Source organism: Myotis yumanensis, unplaced genomic scaffold (genome assembly GCF_028538775.1).
Source record: "Myotis yumanensis isolate MYYU_CA2020_CCGP unplaced genomic scaffold, mMyoYum1.0.hap1 SCAF_15, whole genome shotgun sequence".
In the NCBI taxonomy this organism is placed as follows: domain Eukaryota; kingdom Metazoa; phylum Chordata; class Mammalia; order Chiroptera; family Vespertilionidae; genus Myotis; species Myotis yumanensis.
The window spans coordinates 40,524,201-40,550,589 of NW_027223766.1; the positions used below are offsets into that span (position 1 = coordinate 40,524,201).

Sequence of the window (26,389 nt, forward strand, 5' to 3'; positions counted from 1 at the left end):
GAGTTGCAAGGCGTTTTCACCCCCAGAACTCGGGGTTTCTAAATCACCAGTGCGAAGACATTTTTAAAAGATGAGAAATTAAAAGCGATGGAGGTTGTCCCAGGTCCGCCAGTAGAAGTTTGTTATGCGGTAGTAACATTAAAATAACTGCGAAAACGAGACGGGGGAGATGATAGTCATGCGAGCTTGGAACATCAGCAATCCCCTCTCCAACACTGGTTCTTTATTCATAAGGGCTGGGTCTGACTGCACCAACACCTCTTAAAATGAAGACATAAAAGCCACGCTCCTTAAAAAACAAATCCCTACTGCACCGCACTGCAACTCACGAGCACCGGGGACGTGCTCACGCGGTCGCTAACACGGGGCCCAATGGAACCCGCTGCCATTAGGGGCGCCGCAGCCCGCGAGGGCAGGAGACTCCGGCTGGAAGGTGGTCCCCCGCTCGCCCGCCCTCACAAAGCAGAGGGCTCCCGAGGGAGGGGGGACGCTCCCCGATGGCCCCACGGGCCTCCTGCGCACCCTCTCCAGGCCGTGCTTGCATCCCGCCGCCCCGGGCCCGGAACAGCACGGGCGCCGGGAGGCCAGGCCCCGCTCCCGAAGCTCGGGCCGCCGCTGGCGAGAGCTCAGGAGCCCGAGGGGCGGGGACGCGAGGCGGTGCCGCGCTACGGCTCAGCCACCTCCTCGACCCCGCCCGCCCGGGTCCGCGCCGCCCGCCCTCCGCCCGCCGGGGACCCGCGGACCGCGGGAGGGCGGAGAGACGCCAGGCGGCCGGCACCTGCCCCGCGGGGTCGCCTCGCCCAGCCCCGCCCCCGGGCTCCCCGCGCGCGGTCCCCTCTCGCTTCCGCCCCTCCCTGCTCCCTGCTCCCGGCCAGAGCCGGCTCCGCCCCGCTCGCGCGGCTGCCGGCCGGCGTGACGTCACCAAGCCCCGCCCCCGGCTATAAATACTGGCGGCGCCCGCACCGCCTTCCCACATTCTCTGGCTCTTCGTTCCGCTGCAGGGTCTCCTTGTCTTCCGCCTCCTCCGCCTTCTCTCATCCTCTCTCGCTCTCTTCCTCTGTCTGTGGTGTGGCGACGCCGAGTCCCCTCCCCGCCCGGTCCTCGCCCTCCTCGTGCCCGCGCTGGGGTCCCGTTTCTCTCCGTCGGCCGCCGCCTCCACTGCTGCCCAGCTGGTGTCGGTGCCGCGCTTTTCCTCCTACGTCGTCCCCGCAGCTTATGGCCCAGGCCGCCTTGGGTATTTCTGCTCAAGGTAACCACATCCCTCTTTAAAAATTCCGCCGAAAAAGAGAAGACGCTTTACCCGACTCTTTGGGCCGTTATCTCACGTGAGTACCCATCCGAGGGGAGGGGGGGCGGGCGGGCGGGGCCGGGACGTGGTGCCGGCCTCGGGGGGCGGCCGGGTGCCTCCGGGCTGGGCCCCGCCGCCGCCGCCGGTCGGCGTCCCCGCCGCCGGCCGCCTCGAACATGGCGGACGGCGGAGTGTGTGTGGCGGCGGCGGCCGGTGCCGCGGCGGCGGGCGCGCCTCAAGGGCCTCGGGCAGGCGCCGGACGCTCGGCGGAGTCGGAGCGGCTGGGGCGAGGGGGGCGTGTGCGTGCGGGGGGCGCGCGGGGGTCTCGCGGCCGGGGGTCGGCGGCGCCTCGGGCGGCGTGGTCCCCCCACCCCTCTCCCGTGGTGCTTTGCTGTTTCCGGGGAGGGGGGCCGGGCCGTCGTCCCCGAGGGGCCTGGGTCCCGCCGCCCCGACCCCGAGAGGCGCCGAGCCTTCTCCTCGGGGCGCTCGGGCGGGCGGGCGGCGCTCCGGGGGCCGGGGCCGGGGCCGGGCGTTATGAATGGAGCGGGGCGGGCCCGCGCCGGCCTCCGGTGACAGCTGCCGGGGGAGGACGGGCGCCGGGCGTGCGGCCTCCCTCTGCTGGAGGAAAGTTGACGCCACGCGGGGCCCGGCGGGGGGAACCCCGGTGTCAGGTAGCGAGCGAGAGGCCTTTGGCCCCGGCTGGCAGCCTCGGGCCTGCCGCCCCGCCCCCCGCGGCGCCCGGGATTGGGCCCGGTCGCCTTCACTCACCCCGGGTCGCCTCCTGGAGCCCGAGGACCCGTCGCCATGGCTTCGTGCTCCGTCCACGCCACGACTCCTGGGCAGGGAGGGCGCGCGGCGGGCTCGGGTGGCTGATCAAGTCCCGGTAAGTGCGACCGCCAGCCGTTCACGGTGGTAACGTGTTTTAGCTCTTCCCCCCAGACACGTTCTGAGCGGAGATTTCTGGGGCTCAGCGAGCTGGTGGTTCGGGCAGCTGGAAGGGCCGGTGCGCAGTTCGCAGTTCGCAGCCCGTGATGATGTTTCAGCAGTTTTCACTGGATTTGGGGGGGGGGGGGGGGAGCATCTTGGACACCTTAGGATGTTTTGGTGTCCTGTCCCGTTTTCACTGTTGAGCTCCCAGCCGGGGTGGGAACCCCAGGGAGGACACTTGAGGAAGAGAGAGCTGCCGGGCCTGGCAGAAGCTTGAGCAAGGCCCCACTAATCCTTTAATTCCTTGGACAAATGTAAGAGTTGCAGATGCTGGTCGTGAATACAGATAAGCCCTGAGGGGTTTGCGTTTTGTGGGGTGGATGGGCTCCTGAATGACTACTGGTAGGTGCAGTCATCATCAGTACCTTCCCTCTGGCCGCCCAGGTTTAACTTGTAAATTTTCGAACATCCAGAGAAGGGGAAAGAATTGTACCCTCGCCTAGATTCACAGTTTACTTTTATTTGCCATCCCGCTATCTGTCCATTCATCAATCCATCATGTTTTTCCATATATTTGGAAGTAATCGGATGCTGCCCTGGCCGGATGTCTCAGTTGGTTGGAGCATCGTCCCATACACCAAAGCAAGCTGAAGTTGCCTGAACACTTCACTGCTCCAACTTCAGTGTGCACATATCATTAAATAGGGTCTAATTCTGTTTATTCTTTAAAGAACACACACACACACACAGTCAGATTCACATAGTTAATGCACACCTCTCAAGTAATACCGTTTGATGAGTTTTGACAAAAGTAGAGCTGTGTAAGCCAAACCTCTGTCAAGATGTGGAACATTGCCAGCTCTCCAGAAAGTTCTCTCTTGCCCCTTCAAACCCTATCCCCTTCTCACCACAGAAGAAGCCATGATTCTGGTTTTTTTGTTTTTAGCAGATTAGTTTTGTCTATTCTAGAACTTGTGTATATAAGTGGAATTACACTGTATGCATTGATTTAAAAGACTTCTTTAACTCAGCATATTTTTGATACTCATGGTGCATTTATTAGCAGATTTTTCCTTTTTGTTGCTCAGTAGTGGCCCACTATATTAATCCTTTCTCTAATTTTTTAAAATAAACTTTATTTTAGAATAATTTTAGATTTATAGAAAAGTTGCAAATTTAGTGCAGTAAGCTGGTACTGCATACTTCTCGCCCAGATACATTACTAACTATACTCCAGACGTTCTTTGGCTTTCAACCTGTTCTTAATGTCCTTTCTCTGTTCAGGATCCGATCCAAAGTACCACATTGCATTTAGTTGTCCTGCCTTCCCCAGACTCTCTGATCTGTGACAATTAGTCTTTTTTTGTTTGGTTTTCATGTCCTTGACAGTCCAGAGAAATATTGACCAGATATCCAGTAGAGCATCTTCCAATTTGGGTTTATCTGGTCTTTTGTCATGATTAGACTGGGGCTTGGGGTTTTGGGAAGGAATATCACAGAACAACTTTAAAAGTCATTGGTAAAGGCAGTGTGAGGTCAGAGAAATAGTGATAATTTGGTGATACTAGGTTTTTGTGGGTAGTGTCTCCCATGTGATGAAAGAAGTTTTCTTTTTCTTTCTTTTTTTTTTTTTTTGTCTTACTGGCCTACTGCCGGCTTGCTGTTCACCAAGATGAAGACAGTCTCTTCAAACGATTGTTAAGGAACTTGAATGCAGTGTTGTACATGATCCGGCTGATTTACACACACCATTCTAAATGAGAATAATTTAACTCCTTTTCTCCACAATTTTATCTAACTTTTCATGGTTTATCTTAACTGTACAGATAATTCTATTTATCCTGTATATAAAGGTTCTCTTATTCTACATGCCCTTTTTATTATTTCTGTTGAGATGTGCCTTTCAAATTTTAGGGCCTTCATTTCCTACTCGTATCTTTTAGAGATCATACTGAAGAACATTCTTGAATATCTGAAGTTTAATGGCCTTAGCATTTCACATCACTGCTCTTGGGTTGCATTAAAGTGGCAAGATATGGGGGGGGGGGGGGGGGGATGGATGTCTCTGACAGGATAATTATCCTATTTCTTGGAATAACAGAATAAACCATCTCTGTCTCCAGCATGAGTCTTTTAGTTTATTTTTAAAATTATCGTGGTGTGGGCAGAATCAGAATCTTTGTTATGGAGTCTAATGTAAGCTTATAATCACTGTTACATGCTAGTATCTTGCCTCATCATCCATTAGTATCATTGAGAGTGTGAGCAGACCCTAGTAGATTGAAAGAACATTTTCTTTACCTCCTACAAAAGTGACCATCCTGGTTGAGATGAGATATGCTTTAGATATGCCTATAGTGCTTCTGAAATCTCTCAGATTCTTGCCCTTATAATTTCTAGTTTTGCCATTTTTCTGATTTCTTTCTTAGCCCTTTTCTAGCAAATGCTGCCAGATTATATTTAAAGTAGCAACCACAGAATTATAGAAGTATGAATAGGTCTGGTCTAGTGGTTTACCTTAGAGATTATATAAGTCTGTCCTATTAAATGATAGCAAGTAATAAGCATTCCTAAAACTTATTTAGCATTTTGTAGTAGGCCAAGCACATTCACACTCATATGTTGTTCCTAGTATAGTAGAGTGACTTACGTTTAGACAAGTTAGGTATGAGGAGGTAAACCTTTAGTGGTCATTGCCCAATATATAAGACAGTTCTCAAAAGTTAGTTCACATAATGTATTAGCAAAGTCATAAAGTCTTTTTATCGTTTTGGTATACAGTAGGATTTTATACTTTAAGCAAAGAAGAACTTGGAATCTGGAGAGTAAAAGAAATGTTCTGGGTAGTTCTAGACTACATGTTATAACATACATACTGAGTCTTGCGTACACATCAGGTTGGTGAGAGTACTGGACACTTACATTTTAGGCAACTTAGAAATTTCAGTTTTGGAGGACAAATGAAAGCAAAAATGAAATTAGATGAAGGCTGGAAACTGAGTAATACTTGGTAAGATGACCATGACATGAGGTTATGTGAATTTTGTACTATTGCAGCTTGGAAATGCTTACTATGTAAAGAGTACATACTTCATACTGTGATGTAAACACTTTGAAAACATTTTGTGTAATGTGACATTATTGAAACTCTAGAGGTCCAGAGCACGAAATTCGCACACGAGTGGGGTCCCTAGGCCTGGCCAGTGATCAGGGCCTACTGGCCAGGGGGAGAGACCACAGGAGGTTGGCTGCATTGAGCGTCTGCCCCCTGGTGGTCAGTGCATGTCATAGCGACTGGTCGACCCGTTGTTCTGGTCATTCAGTCGCACTGGTCACTTAGGCTTTTAGATAGATAGATAGATAGATAGATGATAGATTCTATTAAAACTTATTTCTGCAGTTAATATGTCAATTTAACCTAACATTTTTAAACATAGGATTAAATGCTACTACTTTTATTTCCTCCTTTAGGGCGAACTTTCTGACCAAGTGTACAACTACCCAGAAGGCCTAGGAGAAGTGCTGTATAGAGAGCAGTTTGACTTCAACGCTGAGCCACCTTGGGAACCTAGCTGATGATAGGGGGGTTCCATCTCCTAACTTGTCCATGTAAGTATTTTCACATCCATGCAGGGATCTTGTAAAGTTGAAGTGAAGGAGAGTTCTGTTTGCTCGATCTTTTTCAAACTTGCAATTGTATTTACCTCTTAAAATGCAGTGACTCTTAAAACTCTTTAAAAGTTCTAAAACAGGCTTGACATTAGTGGTATACTGATTCAGTTATATGCATTGTTTACTAAAGACTGGATCACAGCATTTATTTTGATTCATGACACGTATTTATTGTAAGCTACATTTTAGGAAATCTTAATAGTCAGGTTTTAATATAAATTGGAGAGAGGTTTTTAAAGTTAAGATGTGGGTAGTAGTTTATCACGTCATTCAAACAGAGCAAATGCTCTCCATTCCACTCACTGCACCTATATCCTAGAGCATGGGATATGAGGGGTGAATCTTAGTTCTTGTTTTTCTAGTTATGAGCATCTTGCCAGACAAAGTGATGTTTAGAGTTTATATTCTTTTTCATAAAATAACTTTATATAACACTCAGCTGCTGGGGAAAAAACGGGTTGTTTTAGAGGACTTACTGGGAGATCATATATGTACACCTGAGCAGATTTTTCAGGGGGTAGTTTTGTTTTGACTATACTTGATTTTCTATGAATGAATTTGACTTTTGAATTAAATCTCTGTGAAAAATGTAATTCCACAGTAAACTTGTTTGAATTTACTAGTAAATTTGTGTTGCTAGGTTCATGTGTTTAAATTTTAAATCTACTATTTATAGATTTCTTGCTTTTGAGATTTGGATGTTTTTAAGTTGGCCAGAGACTTAGCAAGAACACTTGAAATTTTTAGGAACGCTTAGAGCAGGGGTGGGCAACCTTTTTGTGAGTGCGTGCCAAAACCAGCAAAATCTCTGACTCAAAATTCTTCTGCGTGCCAACCCTAATTTTTTGAGAACATGTTACGCCTACTTGATATTGCTTAAGGTGTACGTATGTAAAGAACCTTGAGAAAATAACAAAATTCATTTGAGCAACAAAAACAGTATATGATGATGAAAAATACATTTATTTTTTAATGTATACATGTACACTGATAGTCCGACAGAAAACTTTATGACTCCGTTTGATATTATCAGTGGGACTTTTGCTGCTGCATCACTGATGACAGAGATTTTACATCAGGTTTATATTTTGTGACCTTCAGAGATATGCACGAGCTACTACTTTCATCCGTCAGGCTACTCCTATTACGAGACTTAACAGAATTCATCACTGAGAACAAAGATTCACAAGCGTATGTGGATGAAACCAAAACACTGGTCAGATCTAGGAAGGCAGGGAGAGTTAAGGCAGAGGCATAGAAATTGCCTCTTCCCCTCTCTCGTCAATCCGTGTCTATGGTCTTTAAGATAACTGGTTATGTAAAATTATTTATTTAAGATGCACCTACACTGAATTTATCTGAAAAATAAAAAAGTCGATATTAAGAAAAAAATTGTAAATGGAAGATTATAAGAGAGGGTTTCACGTGCCAGCAAAAGTTACTGGCGTGCAATATTTGGCACACGTGCTAGGGGTTGCCCACCCCTGGCTTAGGGTATCAGTTTTGTGTTTGCTTAGTATCTCTTGTTAAACAGATTATATCAAAAGTATTTGCTCTATCAAATTAGGGAGAGTATCTTAAAGCAAACCTTTTCATCACGTGATATTAACCTCAAATTACAACTTAAGGCGGGTTTTTTAAAGATTAAAGAGAGGGGGGGAACACAATTTAATGACTTAGAACCCTGACTGGAGGGTTTCTCATAGCTTTGTGAATTTGAGCAAAGTGCTTACTTTACAGCTGTGATTTTTATATAATATTTCCTTTATTTTATATAAAGTTTCTTTAGTCCTGAAATGATAAAATGATTTCTCTTTGAGTGTGTGGTCTTTGGAATAGCATCTATTAGCATCACTTATAACAGAAATTTGGAATTTTGGCCCCACCCAAACCTTCATTAGAATCTGCATTTTAACCAAATGGTATGTATGCATATTAAAGAGAAGCATTGTTGCCACCATCTCAGTTACCAAGTCAGTTATCTCTTAATTTTTGTTAACCATCTGTTCTATTTCCAACATATCTGATGTTTTTCCCCAAGTTGGCTTGGATGTTTAAAACTTTCCTGAGGTGGCATTAGTTGACATCATAGTCATAAATAGATTCTAAGGTGGAAATTTAAGAACAAATGCCATGTTTTAAGAAAGATCCTATTAAAGTTAGATTTCTTTTAGGTTCAAGTCTCTTGCTATAATGGAAACTTAACAGTGATTATATTTAATATTTCTAGTGATGTTTCTCCACCTTGAGAAGCTGATATCAATGAGCTGATAAGATCACTACCAAATCAGAGAAAAGTACTCTCTATTTAGAAAAATTAATAACTTGTAGAACTTGGAAAGTCCATAGTTTCCCCCTCTTCTAAGGGGTGTATAGATGGATGGGCACAGATAGAATAAAGATATTAATCTGCAGTGTCTCTTATTTATTATGCCCAGGTGTACAATGTATGTTATGTTAAATGAAACGTCAGTACTTGATGCTGTGCTGTAAAGTGATGGTCCACAATACCTTATTCATATAATTTTGAAATCCAAAAGTTGAGGAAAAAAATATTTTACAGCTTCCTTGATATAACCTAAGCCAGTGGTCGGCAAACTGATTAGTCAACAGAGCCAAATATCAACAGTACAACGATTGAAATTTCTTTTGAGAGCCAAATTTTTTAAACTTAAACTATATAGGTAGGTACATTGTTATTAACTTAATTAGGGTATTCCTAAGGCTTAGGAAGAGCCACACTCAAGGGGCCAAAGAGCCGCATGTGGCTGGAGAGCCGCCGTTTGCCAACTACGGACCTAAACTGATTTGGGAACAAAAACTTGACCTGAATCTGAGCTGATTTGAGGCCATTTTTATCTTATTACCACACAATGCTAATATTCCTAAGTTTTGCTGCAGAAATGATTATAGGGTGTTGACTAAATAGCCTGTAGAGTATTACATGATATATGAAGTATATGTAGTATACTACCATTCTAAAATCTTAAAAATTTTAAATTCAGAAAGATACCTGGCTGCAAAGGTCTCTCATATATATGTACTAGAGGCCCTCGCAGTCCCAGCTTCGTCAGGAAGGACATCTGGTCTAATTAGATTATAGATTTTTTTTTTTTTATTGATTCCTGAGAGGAAGTGAGAGGGGGAGAGAGAGAGAAACATCAATGATGGGAGAGAATCATTGATCGGCTGCCTCCTACACACCCCACATTGGGGATAGAGCCTACAATCCAGGCATGTGCCCTGACCAGGAGTTGAACCGTGACCTCCTAGTTCATAGGTTGAAGCTCAACCATTGAGCCATGCTGGCTAGGCTCCAAAGGTTTCTTGGCTAAAATTAATAAAAATGGCAAGAGAAAATTTTATGTTCCAAAGATATCCTCAGATAACTTATAGCAGTTGACATATGAAATTCTGAAGTTAATTTTTTGTGGAGCAACAATACTGTTTGGAAAACTGCAAGTCATTAAAGGCACTTAACACACTGGCCTTTATGGAAAATACTTGGCATGTAACATTGCAGACTGTGTAACTAAACTATAAACTAACTCTATTTGAACCGTGTAATACTCCAATAACTCCCAATAGGATTTCTATGCAGGTGGTCTAAGATCTAGGAGTTGGCTTCAGAGTTAGGTTTTTAAATCAGATAACCATCTGAATTTTGAGGTAAATATCTGGAAATTTTGGAAGTTGCTTACATAATGAAGTTTTTTTCTTTCAAGACTTTTCTTTAGAGTAAGTGTATATTATAACATGTGACCACGAGCCCAGTTGAGCGTTGACCTATGAACCAGGGGGTCATGGTTTGATTACTGGTCAGGGTACGTGCCTGGGTTGCAGGCTTGATACCCAGTGTGGGACGTGCAGGAGGCAGCAAATCAATGATTCTCTTTCTCTTTCCCTTCAACTCTGAAATAAATAAATAAAAAGAAAAAAAATATGACCACTATAAAATATCTTGACAAGTATTTTTTTTAATTGTTTAAAGCTTTACATATGTCTCCTTCCCCCCGATTGACAAGTATTTTAATGCCAATAATATCTCAGATGAATGAAGGGGTGCTAATTGTACAAAAGTTTTTTCATGTCTTTAAAAGAAAATTCTTTAGGGGTTTATGATGCAGTTTTTTCCCGTGGGCTAGATTTTCAAGTTTTATAGCTCTGATTATAATTAATAAATTAGCCCAGTGGAAAAAATTTTGAAGATTGCATTCCAGAAAACTAAATTTTCTTCTAACCAACTGTTTCTATTGATGATGAAATCAGATTGAATTAATCATTAGCATATACCTTATGTGTTGTGTCTAAGTATGGAAAAAGGATGCAATTAATTGATTTGTTCAAATGGACTCTTAAAATTTGCTTAAAGTTTTCTTTACCTGATTATCATCAGTTAACTTTGTTATGTGTTTGTTCATGTAGAAATTTCATACGAACATCAGGGTTTTAAATATCCATACTCTGTCTCATTTACATGTGCCTTAATAGGACCTGCCCAACCTAAATTGATATTATTTTAACTAGGGGAATAAAATGTTCTTTACGAGTTTACTAGTACTATTAGAGGCCTGGTGAACAAAATTCCCATCAGATTCCCCGCCTCCCCCTTCCCTAGCTCCCTCAGGGCCCTGCCCTGCCTCTGCTGCTGATCACCAGCCATGTTCCCTGCCACTCCGTCATAGCGAGCGATTAAACTCCCATTTTCCTGGTCGAATTCCCAAGGGGACACTTTGCATATTAGCTATATGTATATATATAAATTTTCTCTTTTTTTCCTCATGTTTCACTGTTAATTGTCAGTAGAAAAGGCAAAATATTTACTCATTATGGAGATAATAAATTTTAGTTTTGGTAATTTAAAGATTCTGTGATGCAAGCAAATTCAACAGTACATTCATTAATGGTTGTTGGTGCTCTTTGACCATAAAGCTGAACAAAACTCATCATTGAAATTAGGGACCAGTTTTTCTAACGTTAAGTGTATCCTCTTGGCATGCATAAAGTAAGTAGTATTTGATGGTGCTTCCTTGCATGTGTAAAAGTAGCGGAAATATATTCTATACAAGCACAGTGTGAATAATAGCATGTTAACAAGAGTCAGTTGAGCCTAGAGACTTAACAATGACTATCAATATGTGTGTTCATTACACTCTCTATGCCTGGTCTTATTTCAATTTTTGAGTTTGAAGTTTCCTCCCCTCTTCCAAAAAAAATTTTTTTTAAAAACACTTAATTCCAATTAGGAGTAAAGGTGGTATTGGGTAAACTATAAAATTTAGGTAAGGGTCGGCTGCCATTCAGGGTTGGCCATGGTTAAAATAAGTCTAAGGCGGCTGTTATACATGAAGTGCTCTCAATACTGGAAAGGCGTAGGAAACATATTTTTGTTCTTCACTGCCATTTCAGGGTCATCATGCACACTTAAGCAATTTGTCACAAGCTAACTGTAGCAAAGATTTGGCCATTCCTCTCCCCCCCCTCCCCCTCCCTTTAGTCCAGTGTTAGCCATTCTTTTCTTTAATCCAGTGAATATTGTGAAGAACATTATGGCATAAATAGAAAATATTTGAATATTTGTACAGCATACAGTTGCAAGGATTAGGTTGATGTTCAGCCTGCCCAGACCATACCTAGCCTTCAGGAGGTCTGTAACTAACAGTAGGAGCCAAGATAAACGCTTTTGGAATATTCTGCTCTAAACTTTTTGCCTTTTTATTTTATGTATGCACACATTTCAATCTCTCTTTAGGATTTAACTTGCTATGGAGTTTTGTTCCCTTTTTTTCTCTTACAATCTGGCCTTTTGTAAACTTATGAGTTGGTCTTTGCTACCTTGAGCAAAGTTATTGGGGGTGGGTAATCTGTAATGTGTGTGGACTTGGTCCTTAGTTTAAAATTTTCTTATGAAAACAGAATCTTCTAGGACTGCTCTGTTTAGCACAGTAGCAAGTAGGCAGGTGACTATTTAAATTTAAAATAAACTTTAAATAAAACTTGAAATTCAGTTCCTCAGTTGCATGAGTCACATTTTGAGTGTTTGGGAGCTATATGTGGCTAATGGCTATTATTTTGAATAGGGATAAAGAAAATTTCAATCGCAGAAAGTTATATTGGACAGCATCACTCTAGGACAGTGGTTCTCAACTTTCGCGACCCTTTAACCCCTAGAGTGCCAGGCAGCACTATCACGCTCCTCCTGCAGTGTCACTATTAGATGCTAGTAGTTCACTCTTTATGTGGGGAAAAAAATATAAAAACCTTAACTCAAAATGCCTTGGCAATTTTAGCATAGTTCCTAGGATATTGGTTGGCACTCAAAGGGTTAATACAGTTCCTCATGTTGTGGTGACCCCCAACCATAAAATTATTTTCGTTGCTACTTCACAACTGTAATGTTGCTACTGTTATGAATCGTAATGTAAATATCTGATATGCAGGATGTATTTTCATTGTTTGCGACCCACAGGTTGAGAACCGCTGCTCTAGGATAATTGTTATTGTGAGTAGTATTAGCCATGATAATCGTAAAACATCTATTAATAATCATAAGAATTATGTATTCTCTTTGGTTTTTTTCTCCTTAGATTTGTGTAATAAAACAACTGTTTCTTTAAAATAATATTATAAGGACTTTTCAGGTGTTTTTTTTCCTTTTCCTTTTAAAAAAATCTTTGTTGTTAAAAGTATTACGTATCGTTTTCCCCCCATTGACCTCTTCTAGCCCACCCCTGCTCCCCGCCCCAGGCCTTCACCAGGACTTTTCAGTTTTATATTCTAGTTGAATTGTTTAGTTGTCTACATGTTCTTAAGACACAATTTTCTACTACGGCTTTATGTGCTAATGCAGACTGAAATTAATATTAGGTTTATGTTAACTGTATGACTTTCGATTACCTATTTCTTTTTACTGCAAGGGTCCTCTGATGTCCAGTTTATAAAGAGCTCCTAAATAAATATGGTGTCTTCTTAGCTCATCATGTTTGGCATGATGGAAAGTAGAATGGGATGTCCTAGTATGTTCAACATGGACACTATAACAAAACTCCCCAAATAATTAAGCAATCCTTAACATAGGAGATATTTGCTATCCTGAAATTCATGAAGAGCTCTTACAGGTAAATAGGAAAAAGAAGAAAAAAAATTGTAAAATAAGCAAAAAACTTGAAAACTATCTTTCACTAACAACTTAACAATTCTGCTCTCATGTGTGTGGCTTTAGACTCTGGTGCCTAAACCAATACTACTTAAACTGCCAATCAGCAAAATAGACTCTGGCACCAGCATGTAAAAGAGCACAGTGCTTGGTTCTTAACTTGTTGGTTAGCTAGTTTGCAGACCACAGTTTGACTAGCACTTTTTGGGAAGACCATAAAGATTGGAAAGCAGTGTACACCAGTTTTTATGTAATTACTCTTGAGAGTTACATAAATAATAGCAAGAAGTTATATTATAAATAATGGACATTTATAAATGTAGCAAAAAATGGGAAGTAATCTATAGGTCAGTTCAGATAAATAAACATGGTATATCTACACAGTAGGATACTACACAACAGTGAAAATTAATGGACTCCAGTCACATCAGTCCGCATGGATGAACTAAAATGATAAAGTAGAGCAGAAGAGGTCAGTCATAATAAACAGTAGTGATTCCATTTATAGTTTAAAACAGTAAAGCTACTGTTTTATGGGCATATAGAAGAATAAAACTATTAAATAACAAGAGAATGATGATTAGAAAAGTCTGACATGCCCTAGCCAGTTTGGCTCAGTGGATAGAGCGTCAGACTGCGGACCAGGGGGTCCCTGGTTTAATTCCAGTCAAAGGCATGTACCTCAGTTCCGGGCTCTGGTTAGGCGCATGCAGGAGGCAACCAATCAATGTGTCTCTCACATTGATGTTTCTCTCTGTCTCTCCCTCTCCCTTCCACTCTAAAAAAATCAATGGAGAGATATCCTCGAGTGAGGATTAACAAAAGAAAAGTCTGACATGCATATTCTTAAGTTTTCCTCTTGGAGAGGTGACAGATCTGCTGCTATAAGGTATTCAAAGTAGTAATTGAAAGTACATCTGTTTATAGGGTTATTTCCTACGCTGCACCAGGAGAGCTTGAAGTTAATATGGTTATGTATTTCCTGTTCGTGTTATGTTATAGTAGTTATCTTTAATGTTACCACCTCTTAATTATCAAAACTGATATTCCCTCCAGAAACAGATTTAGCTTTCATGTCAAACACTTTTTTAAAAAAGAGGAGCCTAATCTTGTCAGTTGTATATGCAGAAGCATATTGCTATGAAAATCCCATGTTTCATCTTCTCATTAAAGATATTTTTTAGAATTTATTGTGAGGCATTTCATTGGACAGCTTTGCACAGGTACTTCATCATATATAGCCTGTTGTGTTCATTCTTTTAGGGGTTCCCTCACCCCCCTCCCCCTTAAATATGTTCTATGCATTCTTGTTCTTTTCTGTCTTAAAATTCAAGCAGTCAGCTTTATATTCTTCCTCTAGGATTTCTCAGTTGTTTTCCAACCTCATCACCTGAAAAATAACTTTAAGGATGCTTATTGCCATTTCTGGCTTTCCTCTTACGTCAGTTGAAGCAAACCCTGTCCTGATTCTTCTGAGTACTCAATGTAGGCTATTGTTATTACCTCTAAGACTACCAGTTCCAGAGTGTAGCTTCCTGGAACTACTTTTTTTTAGCAGGTTTACCTGCTCCAGGCTTCACATCTGTAGTGCCCAACCCATTTTTTAGAAGTCTCTTCTAATACTCTTTTGCCCAGTTACTTCTAAAGGTATTCTGTAGGGTAAGTAACTTTTCTTTTGGAGGTAGAATGCAGAGGTGACTGACAGCATTGTGTCTATTTTTAAAGCTGTGAGCTGAGTGCTAAGTTATCAAATGCCAATGTAATAAAAAAAAAAAAATACAGTTAGAAGTGTCCTCAGGCTTCTTCAGAGTAATAGTAGTAGTATAAATTTCCAAATAGGTCAGGTTCTCATTTGTAATGAGTAAGAGTCCTTTTAGAAAAGTGGTTGATGTATTAAGGTTGGATTTCCTGAGTAGATGTCTCTGAAACAGTACTCTTCAACCGTTCAGCTCTCCCTGTTCTACTTCCAGGGAGGTCTTCACTTCAGAAATCCAAGACTCATATTCATCCAGCCTGGTGTCAAGTGGGCTGTTGCTGCCAGAATTATCTTGTGATTATTTGAGAGATGTATCAGTTTCTTCTGAAGTACAATCAACTGTAGAAGCCTTTGTAGCAGGTGTGTAACAAGGCAAGTGCCCAGTGCTGCAGCCATTACTCTTGGAGCTACCTTTTTGACGAACATGAGGACTCAACTGCCTCATGAAAGGCTCCAGGGAGAGCAGTGTGCAGTTCTTTGGAGATTTTTCTTTGGCAGCTCTTCATAAAAAATGTATTATCAAAAACACCAATGTGAAGGTGTATAGGAATGTTAAACAGTTCTTTCTTCCCAGCTATCCAAGAGGAAATTACTTATTATAAAAGTAGTATTGTGATTACACCACTTGTATTAGTGTAAAATAAGATGAGCTTTCTTTCACCATATATTGTATAAATAAGGGTTTTAGTTGTGAAAATAGCTTAAAGACTCTTGTGAGAAGAAAACACTTCCTAGTATCTATTGATAAAAGTAAATTTGCTCTTAAGTTATAAAGCATTTTGGAGAGAATGTAAGATTTACATGGGGTAGATTTTCTCAGATTTAATGTCAATAATTCAGTATCCAGCAGCACCAGACTATAGTATGTAATGGTCTATATTGTATTGGAGCCAGTAAACCAGTCCTGTTTCTGACTTACAAGCCATAAAAAGTGGTACAGTGTCTGTTAGGAATTTTACTCAGGATTAGAGCACTGGGAAGTTTGGCAGAAATTCCCTATGGTGTTTAAAATTGAGGTGGATTAACTTGGCAGATCTGGCATACAGCATAACCTCTGCTTACCCCCCAAGACACGCACACTTATTTTCATTTTGGCCGCCTAGAACACGCTCGTGTCTCAGATTCTGGGTTAATGTGTCATCACCAAGTAACTTTACATGTCACTTGAAAACATTTTAGCAAAATATTTTCTTTCTTTAGTGCTTGAATTAAGGTGGAGATGTTCTTTTCTGAGACAGTAGAGGTATGGTTAAGAACTACTTTTTAGGAATCCTTCAGTGAGGTTGGGGGTAGGAAAGACTCAAGATCAGCCCGCCTTTATCCAACTCTACTTAAGCCTCTTCCGTTGTGGAAATAGGTGGCTTCCAAAGGGACACTTTGAACAAAACGCATTGGTGGCTCAAAATGTATTGCAAACTTCCCTCCTGAAGGTTTTTGTGTTTTGCAGATTCTTTTGAGGAATTAGTTTTCCCTGGGCAAAGCTTTTAGTGCTTAACAGTAACTGGTCTTTAACAGTAACTGACAGCTGAGGTTTACATTTACATGTGAGTCGCTTGTGAATCAAGGTTTTGGGCTCCTTTTAAGAATGTGAAAGATGAATCATGTTTTCCAACACACTTCAAGGGAGTGTATTGCTGTCACCACCATTGCTAAGTTTAAGAGTTGTAAATCCTTTGTTCCATCTGTTTCTGAGCACCTACTCTGGGTTAGGAATTAGGAGAATATCAAAACCTTCAGAGAGCATTTAAGAAGATGGTGGAGACAGAACTCACTTAGCCACATTTACCATCTGTTATGTATAGGCTTTATTAGTATTGGTTTTAATAAACAATTTTATTGCAATGCTTGGTATAACTAAGTAAATTAATGTCCTATATTTCTTTTAGTGTTTTAAGTGTTTAGTCCGTTGGTCCTTTTGTCAAGTATTGCCAATATAATAAATGAGTTTTATTTTCCTATCAATGTCCTTTTGTGAGTCAACTAGAGGTTGGTAAGCTACTTCTATGGTTACTTCTGAATTGAGAGTTCCATTTCAATGATGGTATTAGTCACTCTATAAGCATTGTATCTTTACTTTAGAGCAGTGAATATTTTCTAATATTTTTGTTCATGTTGGTAGTACCATTATTTGCCAACTGTTTCAGTTTGGTGCCCTCAGTTGATGTTTAAAATTATTTCACTTCTACAAAAATGAGATTAGACAGAAAGCAGATCTGTTTTGAGGTGGAATTGGGGAATGATTGCAAAAGGGACATGAGGGAACTTATCTTTATAGTAGTGGTGATTACTGGGGTGTACACATTTGTCAAAATTGGGTACACATTGCTTGCAAACTGTTGATAAGGTGGATGAAAAAGGAAAAAATAATTTTGGGTTTTACTTGAGAGAATTAGACAAAAAAGAAGGAACAGCCCCAAGGTTAAAATGTAGAAAACATTTATATGAAGAAAGGTTAAAAGGCTAGGAATGAGTAGGCAGGATAAGATGTTTTTATACCATATTTGAATAAATTTATTGATTAACAACTGTGAGAATTTAATCTGAGAAATGGTTAATTTATTATGGGAATATGCTAAAGCTCTAATAAAGAAATTGTTGCCCTAGCCAGTTTGGCTCAGTAGGTAGAGTGTCGGCCTGTGGACTGAAGGGTCCCAGGTTCAATTCTGGCCAAGGGCACATGCCTGGGTTGCGGGCTCAATACCCAGTGGGGGTTGTGCAGGAGGCAGCCAATCAATGATTCTCTCTCATCATTGATGTTTCTATCTCTCTCTACCTCTTCCTTCCTCTCGGAAATCAATAAAGAAATATTAAGAAAGGAAGGGAGGGAGGGAGGGGAAAAGAAAAGAAACTGTTGTGTTGGTTTTCCAGGAAAAGGAATCCTGTGTGCTGAAGAGACATACTTTAAACATGACTTGATCAGCATCTCTAGAGTTAGCCTAATTAGTTATTCTGTGCCCCAGTGTCTTCAAAGGTAAAATGAGGTTAATAACATCATGGCTTTAAGGGTTAAGAAAATTGATACTAGATAGATGATATACTTAGAACAGCGCCTGGCATACTGCCGTAAAAATGTTTGCTGTTACATTTAAGCTAGTTTAGCAGGCAGTGAGAGTTGGATGTATAGGTTATGTAGATCAAAAATAGTTTGGGGGTGGGGGGGGACATCATTATCTCTATGACCACACTACTCTAGGAAAAGCCCTGAAGAATATGGGCATTCAGCAGAAAAGACTGCATGGAATGGGCCTGATCTTTTCTAAGTACTGAGGATCCTGACATTAGAGGAAAATTACCTTTTCCCTAAGCACTATTCCTACAAGAAACTAAGATTCATCTTGTCCTGACTCTAAAAGCTAGACTTCTTTAAAAAAATTAAAAAGCCTGTGGTGGTCTATAATTGATAACCCAAGATTCCCAAGTAAATATTACATATAAATAGTAGAATAGCCCTAAGTCAGTTTGGCTCAGTGGATAGAGTATCTGCCTATGAATTGAAGGATCACTTGTTTGATTCTGGTCAAGGGCATGTACCTGGTCGTGGATCATGCTGGAGGCAACCATTCCATGTGTCTCTCACACTGATATTTCTCTCTGTGTCTTTCCCCTTCCCTTCTACTCTCTGTGAAAATCAATGGAAAAATATCCTCGAGTGAGGATTAACAAAAATAAATAAAAATAGTAGAATATACTGAGGAGTCTTATGAGCAGAAACATTAGGCTAAAGACCTTGGTTAAATTATTTTTCGTTGTTACTAGAATAAATAAAAGCCTTTTTGCCAGAAAGATTTGTGGTATAATTTAACAAGAAGTTTCTACCGTACTCTTCTTACACTTAAACCTTTCTTCCCATTGAACTTTTTGAATGAGTAGCCTTTATATTTTCTGTTTCTCTTACTGCATAGTTGACTATCTCCCTAAAATGATGTTCTAGCTAGAGTTACATTGCTGAAAATAAATATGTATCCTCAATCCTACAATGTCTTACTTTCTGGGCACAGATTTATACCAGTCCTCGTATAACAAATTTTAGAGAATGTTCAGGCCACCATTTGACTTTACTGCATAAGTATGAGGTCTCATGTGAATATGCCCTATTAACTCCCTTGGTAAAATAAAAAAAATATTCTCACCTTTACAGTTTCTACTATTTCAGAAAGATTTGATGCCCTAAACCAGCAGTCGCCAACCTTCCGGACCTCATGGACCACCAGTTGGCGACTGATAACCTAAACTGAATGTAATTGACTTCTTGGTGGTTTGTGCTTTAAATTTTAAAACAAAGCATTGTTTGTATTTCATGAAATTTGACAGGTATTATGGCTTATTGGTGAGTTTGTTTTGATTGCGACCAGAAAGCTGACACTTTGGGAACCATTGGAGTATGCTTCTATGATGAGGGCCATCACCATGGTGAAGACCTAGGATAGAACAGGGTTGGCGGGAGGAAAATGGGTTAAAGACTCAAGAAAGGCTGTGCAAATTTTAAAGTAGGTTGCCAAGAGCTGGTCTATGCCCATTGTTAATGGAACAACCAGAAATCTGTACAGGACAATGAGTAGTATCCTGCCTGAAGAACTTCATTTGTGGACTTCATGTTTAAAAAAACACAAATCTGAGGAGAACCAAGATGGCAGCATAAGGTATAGACCTGTGCGTGCTGCCTCCCACAACAACATTTGAAACTACCAACTATAAGACAAAACAGCCATCATCCAGAACCATGGGAAAGCTGGCCCAGTGGAAGTTCTACAACTGGAAGGAAAGAAAACACATTGAGACTGAGTAGGAGGTGCAGAGGCGCCAAGAACAGAGGTACAGAGGCACGTGCCAGGCGGGCTGCAACTGGATGCGCGTTTTTTTTTTCAATTGGGAGGGGATACCAGCTCTCAAATCCACTGAGCTTGTTTGGGGCGGGATTCTGAGGTCCCAGACCCCTATGGGGAGAGGCTGGACTGACTTGCAGGAGGTCGGAGAGTGAGGGTGGCTTTCTCGTGGAGCTGCTCGCAGGGATCATTGTTGCTGTGGGGGCGCGGCACTGGGAGTCGCAGTCATGGAGAGGCAAGGAATCTCGGAAATGCTGATGACAACCATTGCTGTTTGCTCCGCCCTGGTGATTCTCTGAGACCCTGCCCTTCTCAATTTACACCCCCACCCAAGCTGTGCCAGTGGCACAAAAGGAACCACCTGCGAGGCTGTGACGCCCCCTGCGAGGCTACGACGACCCTTGTGAGGCTGCAATGGCCCCTGCGAGGCTGCGACGGCCCCTGGGAAGCCAGCGGAACCGCGTGAGCCCCCAGATGGCTTCGTCGACAGCCTTCGAACCAGCTCGCAGCCCCACACACAACTATCACCCGAGGGGTGAGAGCAGCTGTAGTGTTGCTTTCTCCTCGGTTTTGGTAGCGAAATCCTCATTTTAAACATAAGAGGATACATTATTTTAAAAAGCCGTTATGTGGCTCTGCACCCTTTCTGAGTAGAGCACGAACAAGTCGTGAGAGACCTTTCCCGAGCACAGGGACACGTTGAGGATGGAAATAGCTACATTTTCCATGTGTATGACCTTTGACCCAGTGACAAAAAGCGTACACCTATGGATGAGGACAGTGGGGGGGTAAGGGCAGAGGGTGGGGTGGGAACTGGGTGGAAAGGAGCTATGGGGGGGAAAAGGGGGAACAACTGTAATAATCTGAACAATAAAGATTTATTTAAAAAAAAAAACAACAAAAACCACAAATCCTTGCCTAAAGTAACCTAAGGACTAGTGAATTCAGCTTAAAAGATAAATGTTTATGTCAGTATATGCTGCCCCAAGGAGAATGGAGGTCTGGGGTAGTGGAAAGAGCTCTTTGGAGAGGGATGGGATTTAGTCTGATGCCTTTTTTTTTTAAGGTATATATTTTTATTGATTTCAGAGAGGAAGACAGAGGGGGAAAGAGATAGAAACATCAATGATGGCAGAGAATCATTCATCGGCTGCCTCCCACATGCCCCCACATTGGGGATCGAGCCCACAACCCATGCATGTGCGCTGACTGGGAATCAACCATGACCTGGTTCATAAATGGGTTGATGCTCAACTATTGAGCCACACCAGCTGGGCGATAAATATATTTTAAATCTTCAGCTGAGGATATCTTAATGATTTTAAAAAGTGGGGATGAGGGCAGAAACATTGATGTGAGAGAGAACCCTTCCATGTGTGCCCTGACTGGGATCCAACCTGCAATCTAGGTATGTGCCCTGACCAGAAATCAATTTATATTGAATGCTTACACTCTACTGCCCCTAGTGTCAGCTTCTATAGAATCATATTCACCACTACTTAAGATGGTTTATTTTATTTTGTACTCATTGTTAGAAATTTTGTATACTTTTGGTATACAGGACAATGCTCCAAACAGCTGAGCCACCCAGCCAGGGCTCCGATGCCTTTTTAAAAATCAGTTACCAGCTGAAACCGGTTTGGCTCAGTGGATAGAGCGTCGGCCTGCGGACTGAAAGGTCCCAGGTTCGATTCCGGTCAGGGGCATGTACCTGGGTTGCAGGCTCATCCCCAGTGGGAGGTGTGCGGGAGGCAGCTGATTGATGTTTCTCTCTCATCAATGTTTCTAGCTCTCTGTCTCTCTCCCTTCCTCTCTGTAAGGAATCAATAAAATATATATTTTTTAAATAAATAAATAAAATAAAAATCAGTTACCAGTAAATGGTTTAGGACATACAGTGAACTTAGCTTATACCTGGTTTTGAATTACGATAGCATTTTTGTGTTTCTGGCAATTGGCAACTTAATTTTAGCTCTAACTACAACCTTTTGAGGAAGTAGTTAAAGATCATTAACTAAAATTTAGAGAAAATGACCTAGAATTGCAAAGCTATTAAATGACAGGGTCAGGACCAGGTCTTCAGACTTCTAGTTAATCAGCTCACCTCATAAGAGACATATATTGCTAACCTGACCTATACAGTCTGTAACAAATTTCCTCTTACGTCACCCTCCACTTCCACTGACATATTACTTAACTTTCATCTGCTCTTAACATTTTATTTAGAAAACATTTATTTGAGTTACCTGGTAGCATGCTCTATTATCTGGCTGGCAATATATTGAAACTCAGTATTTTAATCTCTTGGCTGTAGATACTTAATTCACTAATTCACAAGCTTTTTTTACTTAAAATTAGTAAATTGTGTTATGGAAGAACTACAAAACAAGATGATGATTAATACAGATTGTGTCTGCAACTTTATGTAAATAAGGTGACCATATTGATTTGTAATAAATTGTGCATATGTGTGGATTATCTTCTCTAAATTCACATCATATTGAGCTTTTTATAAAAATATATAAAATACGCACTTTAAATTGGCACTCAGATGTTTCTGAAAATGTTGAGTGATCATACAGAGTCCTCATTAAATTAGGCATTTAGCACACTTTCGTTGACAACTCATACACAAAGGTAACTACTGAAATAATACAAATTTTTAAATAACTTATGTTTTGACAGTTTGTTGCATATTCTAAGGACCCAGACATAAGGATTGGTGGCCCGTCTCTTGTTTTTCCTGGTTTATGACTTTCGGCTTTGTGGAATACGGCTGAGATGAAAGGATTTATTGACGATGCAAACTACTTCGTTAGCCTGTTGGATGAAGGAACAAACCTTGGAGATGTTATTGATAACTATGTTAATGAACATACCCTGGTAAGTGTGCTGTCTTACATTTCTCAAATTTCTGAATTCTAAAATACCAATGCTTTATTTCCAAGATGTTAACCTAATAAAGTACCTGTTCCGATGTTAACTTTTCCAGGTTGTCTTTTTTCTAGGTTGCCTTAACACTCCCCGTTCCCCTTGAGTAGGGATGAGGTTTTCTTTCCAGCCCACATTTTTTAAAAAACATGCTCCCTGATAGCCCTTTCCCTGCTGTGCCCTTGACTGAGAATTGAATCCTCCATCCTGCGGTGCTGAGGGCCCAAGCTATAACCACTGAACCGCACTGACCAGGACTAGGTCTTCATTTATATTTCAGATAATCTTGTGTATGTGGACTGAGAATTGATAATTTACATTGAATGCTTACACTCTACTGCCCCTAGTGTCAGCTTCTACAAAATCATATTCATGACTACTTAAGATCATTTATTTTTATTTTGTACTTATTGGTAGAATTATTTTTGTTTATCACCTTACTGATAGAATTTGCTTTTTTATTGGAGCTAATTTCCCATATTCCCCAAATTTGTTGAATTGTTTTCATGTTACTAGTGTTTAGTAATAGGATGAAAAAAACTTGTTCTTCTAGGGGTAGGTAAATAGAGAAAAATAAAACCAAAAAACTAATCTCCTCTTAACTTTTATAGATGTACTCACCTTCCTACACCCCAGCAAAGTTCCTTTATTTCTGGCTTATCCTGCCATCAAAATTCGTGGGGGGTTGGGGGGGAGCCACACTTTGTCATACTATTCAATCTATTCTATAGCGAAGTCACTCTTCAGTTAATCTCTCATGATCTTTGACATTCTCTTTTCATCCATTCTTGTTTACAGTCTCAAATATCCCACATTTAGTAAATAGCTGTGCTCTCTTAATGATTTTATTTAATTGTATGGCTGAAGGTTGGTTTACAACTGAATATCTTGTTTCTCTTGCTGGTACTTAAAATTGCTTTTTTTCCCATGTTAAAGTAAAAATAAAATATCTGCTTTAGAACATTAGAAATGGCATGTCTTGTAAGGATGGGATAATTTCAGTACAACTGTCCCATATCTGCCACTCATAGCCCATAATTTCCATCATGTCTATTTCCTGGCATGTTTCAGTAGTATATATATTTTTCAAAACTATGTTTAAAAAATAGAAAGCAGTAGTAATGGTTTCATGGCTTTCAAAAACAATATTTGGATGTTGTATATTCTAAATAAGATTATTTTATCTGCCAACCAACATTTTCTGGCTGACATGTACAATCATCTCTCTACTCCAGGAGTAGGCACAGCTTTAAAATCATTACAGATCTTCCCCGAATCCCTAATAAAAGCACTTTTCTTTTGAAGGAAGGATATTTTTACTCTGGTTTATCTGATATTTAGTATACTTCTGGAATTTTAAATTTAATTTTGCTTTTTAAACAGTAGTATGGATGGAAATAGGTAATCTCCATCCCCTCTATTCCTAAAAAGTAAAATTGAGGCAATTCTGAAATAGAAAGTCATTATAACATTTTTAAATCAAAGTACAGAATATTTTATATGCCACAATATAGCAAAGCAAAAAGTCAGATTAAAAAAAAAGAATGTTTAGATTCTCCTTTGTTCAGTCTAGCTTAATTCTTCACAAGCCTTAAATGTAGTGTATAAATAATACATGTTTTGGCTCATTTGTGGAGGAAAAAGGGAGTTCTTTCCTACTCAGTGGTACTCTATTTTCAGTAGTTGTGACTGTTTCTCTTTTTTTCATGAACATAATAGACAGGGAAGAATGCATTTTTTGTGGGAGATCTTGGGAAGATTGTGAAGAAACACAGTCAGTGGCAGAACGTAGTGGCTCAGATCAAGCCATTCTACACAGTAAAGTGCAACTCTACTCCAGCTGTACTTGAGATTTTGGCGGCTCTTGGAACTGGATTTGCTTGTTCCAGTAAAGTAAGTATTTTTTTCATTATTTTGCCATTAAACTACAACACTTAAAAATTAATTTTCTGACTTTTGGTTACCCACAACAGTTGGAGAAAAACTTCAAGGAAATTTGACTTCTGGATAGGTTTTTTAAAAACTCTTACTTAAATTTGAAGCCTAATAGTGGAATTGATCAACTTTTTAAGTGTGCTATCAATGAAAGGAAAGTTCCAATGAGATGAGACTTTTAAAAGTTTTCTTTATGTTTGACACTTTTCCTCCCTCGTTCATATTCTCTCCCCCCCACCCCATATATATATTTTTATTGATTTCAGAGAGGTAGAGAGAGATAGAAACGTCACTGATGAGAGATAATCATTGATTGGCTGCCTCCTGCACATCCCCTACTGGGATCTAGCCCGCAACTCGGGCATATGCCCTTGACTGGAATTGAACCCAGGTTCCTTTAGTCCACAGGCCTACGCTCTGTATCCACTGAGCCAAACCAGCTAGGGCTATTCCTCATTCTTAGGCTAGACCTAGCTAGACCAAGTAACTTCTGATGACAAGTAATATTCTAAATTAAATTTCTCTGGTGGTAATTATACCTTTTAAAAGGTTTTAACACAGGGTAGTATAGTAAGCATTACCAGAATATATACTATGGCATTATGTAATACTAATTTAACCTCATGTAACTTGAATTTAACAAAAACTAAATAAAAATATTAAGGTAGTAATTGAGTGAAAAGGAATGGGAAATTTGCCTTTTAGATGACACTATTTAACATGTATTTTTACAGACTGAAATGGCTTTAGTGCAAGAATTGGGTGTGTCTCCAGAAAACATCATTTACATAAGTCCTTGCAAGCAAGTGTCTCAAATAAAGTATGCAGCAAAAGTTGGAGTGAACATCATGACATGTGACAGTGAAGTCGAATTGAAGAAAATTGCACGTAATCATCCAAATGCCAAGTAAGTGTAAAACTTAGTACCTGGGTAGATTATCTTCATTGCTTAGGGTTTGGGTTTGTCTTATCCTGGGAAAAGTAGGCAGTTATGTAGAGCAGTGGGGTGTATTGTAATTACTTATTTAAAATTTCTATATAGAAAATGCTAGTGTTTTATTGGCTATTTCTGACCCTTCAAGTGGAGTTAGGATAAGATAAGGACAGTTTAGGGCATGAATTTATAATCTTTAACTTAAGGAAGATGTGGTTGGTGGGATAAAAATTAGGGCCACAGCTATATTTTTATAACCATATTAACCCTAACATATGTCATATTAGGAACAAGATGCATTTTGGTCAGCTTTTTTCCATTTAGCTAAGGATATATTCTGCTCTTGGCTTTAGGTCTTGAATGGTTGTCCTTAGTGATTTGAGGGATTTCTTTAAAGTCGACACTTCTATTTGAACAGGAAGTGTGATATATATATATATATATATAAAATATTTTTTTTACTTTGCATTCCAAGACTCTTTTAAATTAAAAAATTTACTTTTTAAAAGCAAAACGTTTTGCCCTAGCTGGTTTGGCTCAGTGGATAGAGCGTCAGCCTGTGGACTGAAGGATCCTAGGTTCGATTCCGGCCAAGGGCACATGCCGTGGTTGCAGGCTCGATCCCCAGTGGGGGGCTTGCAGGAGGCAGCCAATCAATGATTCTCATCATTGATGTTTTTCTCTCTCCCTCCCTCTCCATTCCTCTCTGAAATCAATAAAGAAATATATATTTTTTTAAAAAGCAAAAAGTTTTAAGGCAAAAATAATCTCAAGAGGGATTCAATATATACTAAAAGTATATTGTACTAGCACAAAATTACTTGCTTGCTTTGCTTTCAGAGAGGAAGGGATAGGGAGAGAGAGAGGTAGAAATATCAATGATATGAGAGAATATCTTGTCGGCTGCCTTCTGCACGCCGCACAACCCAGGCATGTGCCCTGACCATAAATCGAACCATGGTCTCCT

At 40.6% G+C, this 26,389-nt stretch overlaps 1 protein-coding gene across 3 annotated transcripts in view; it reads left to right on the plus strand.

The window, feature by feature from the left end:
• The first annotated feature begins 989 nt into the window (after nucleotides 1-989).
• Nucleotides 990-26,389, plus strand: part of AZIN1 (antizyme inhibitor 1) — a 36,169-nt gene continuing 10,769 nt past the window's right edge. For 2 of the 3 annotated variants that reach the window (XM_070392661.1, XM_070392663.1), the window contains exons 1-5: nucleotides 990-1,325; nucleotides 5,687-5,824; nucleotides 22,308-22,505; nucleotides 24,273-24,446; nucleotides 25,223-25,395. In XM_070392661.1, coding sequence (XP_070248762.1) covers nucleotides 22,404-22,505; nucleotides 24,273-24,446; nucleotides 25,223-25,395 — 449 coding nt within the window. In that variant the 5' untranslated portion in view covers nucleotides 990-1,325; nucleotides 5,687-5,824; nucleotides 22,308-22,403. Of the gene's footprint in view, nucleotides 1,326-5,686; nucleotides 5,825-15,013; nucleotides 15,160-22,307; nucleotides 22,506-24,272; nucleotides 24,447-25,222; nucleotides 25,396-26,389 lie in introns of all 3 variants that reach the window. The other variant, XM_070392662.1, reaches the window with a different exon arrangement.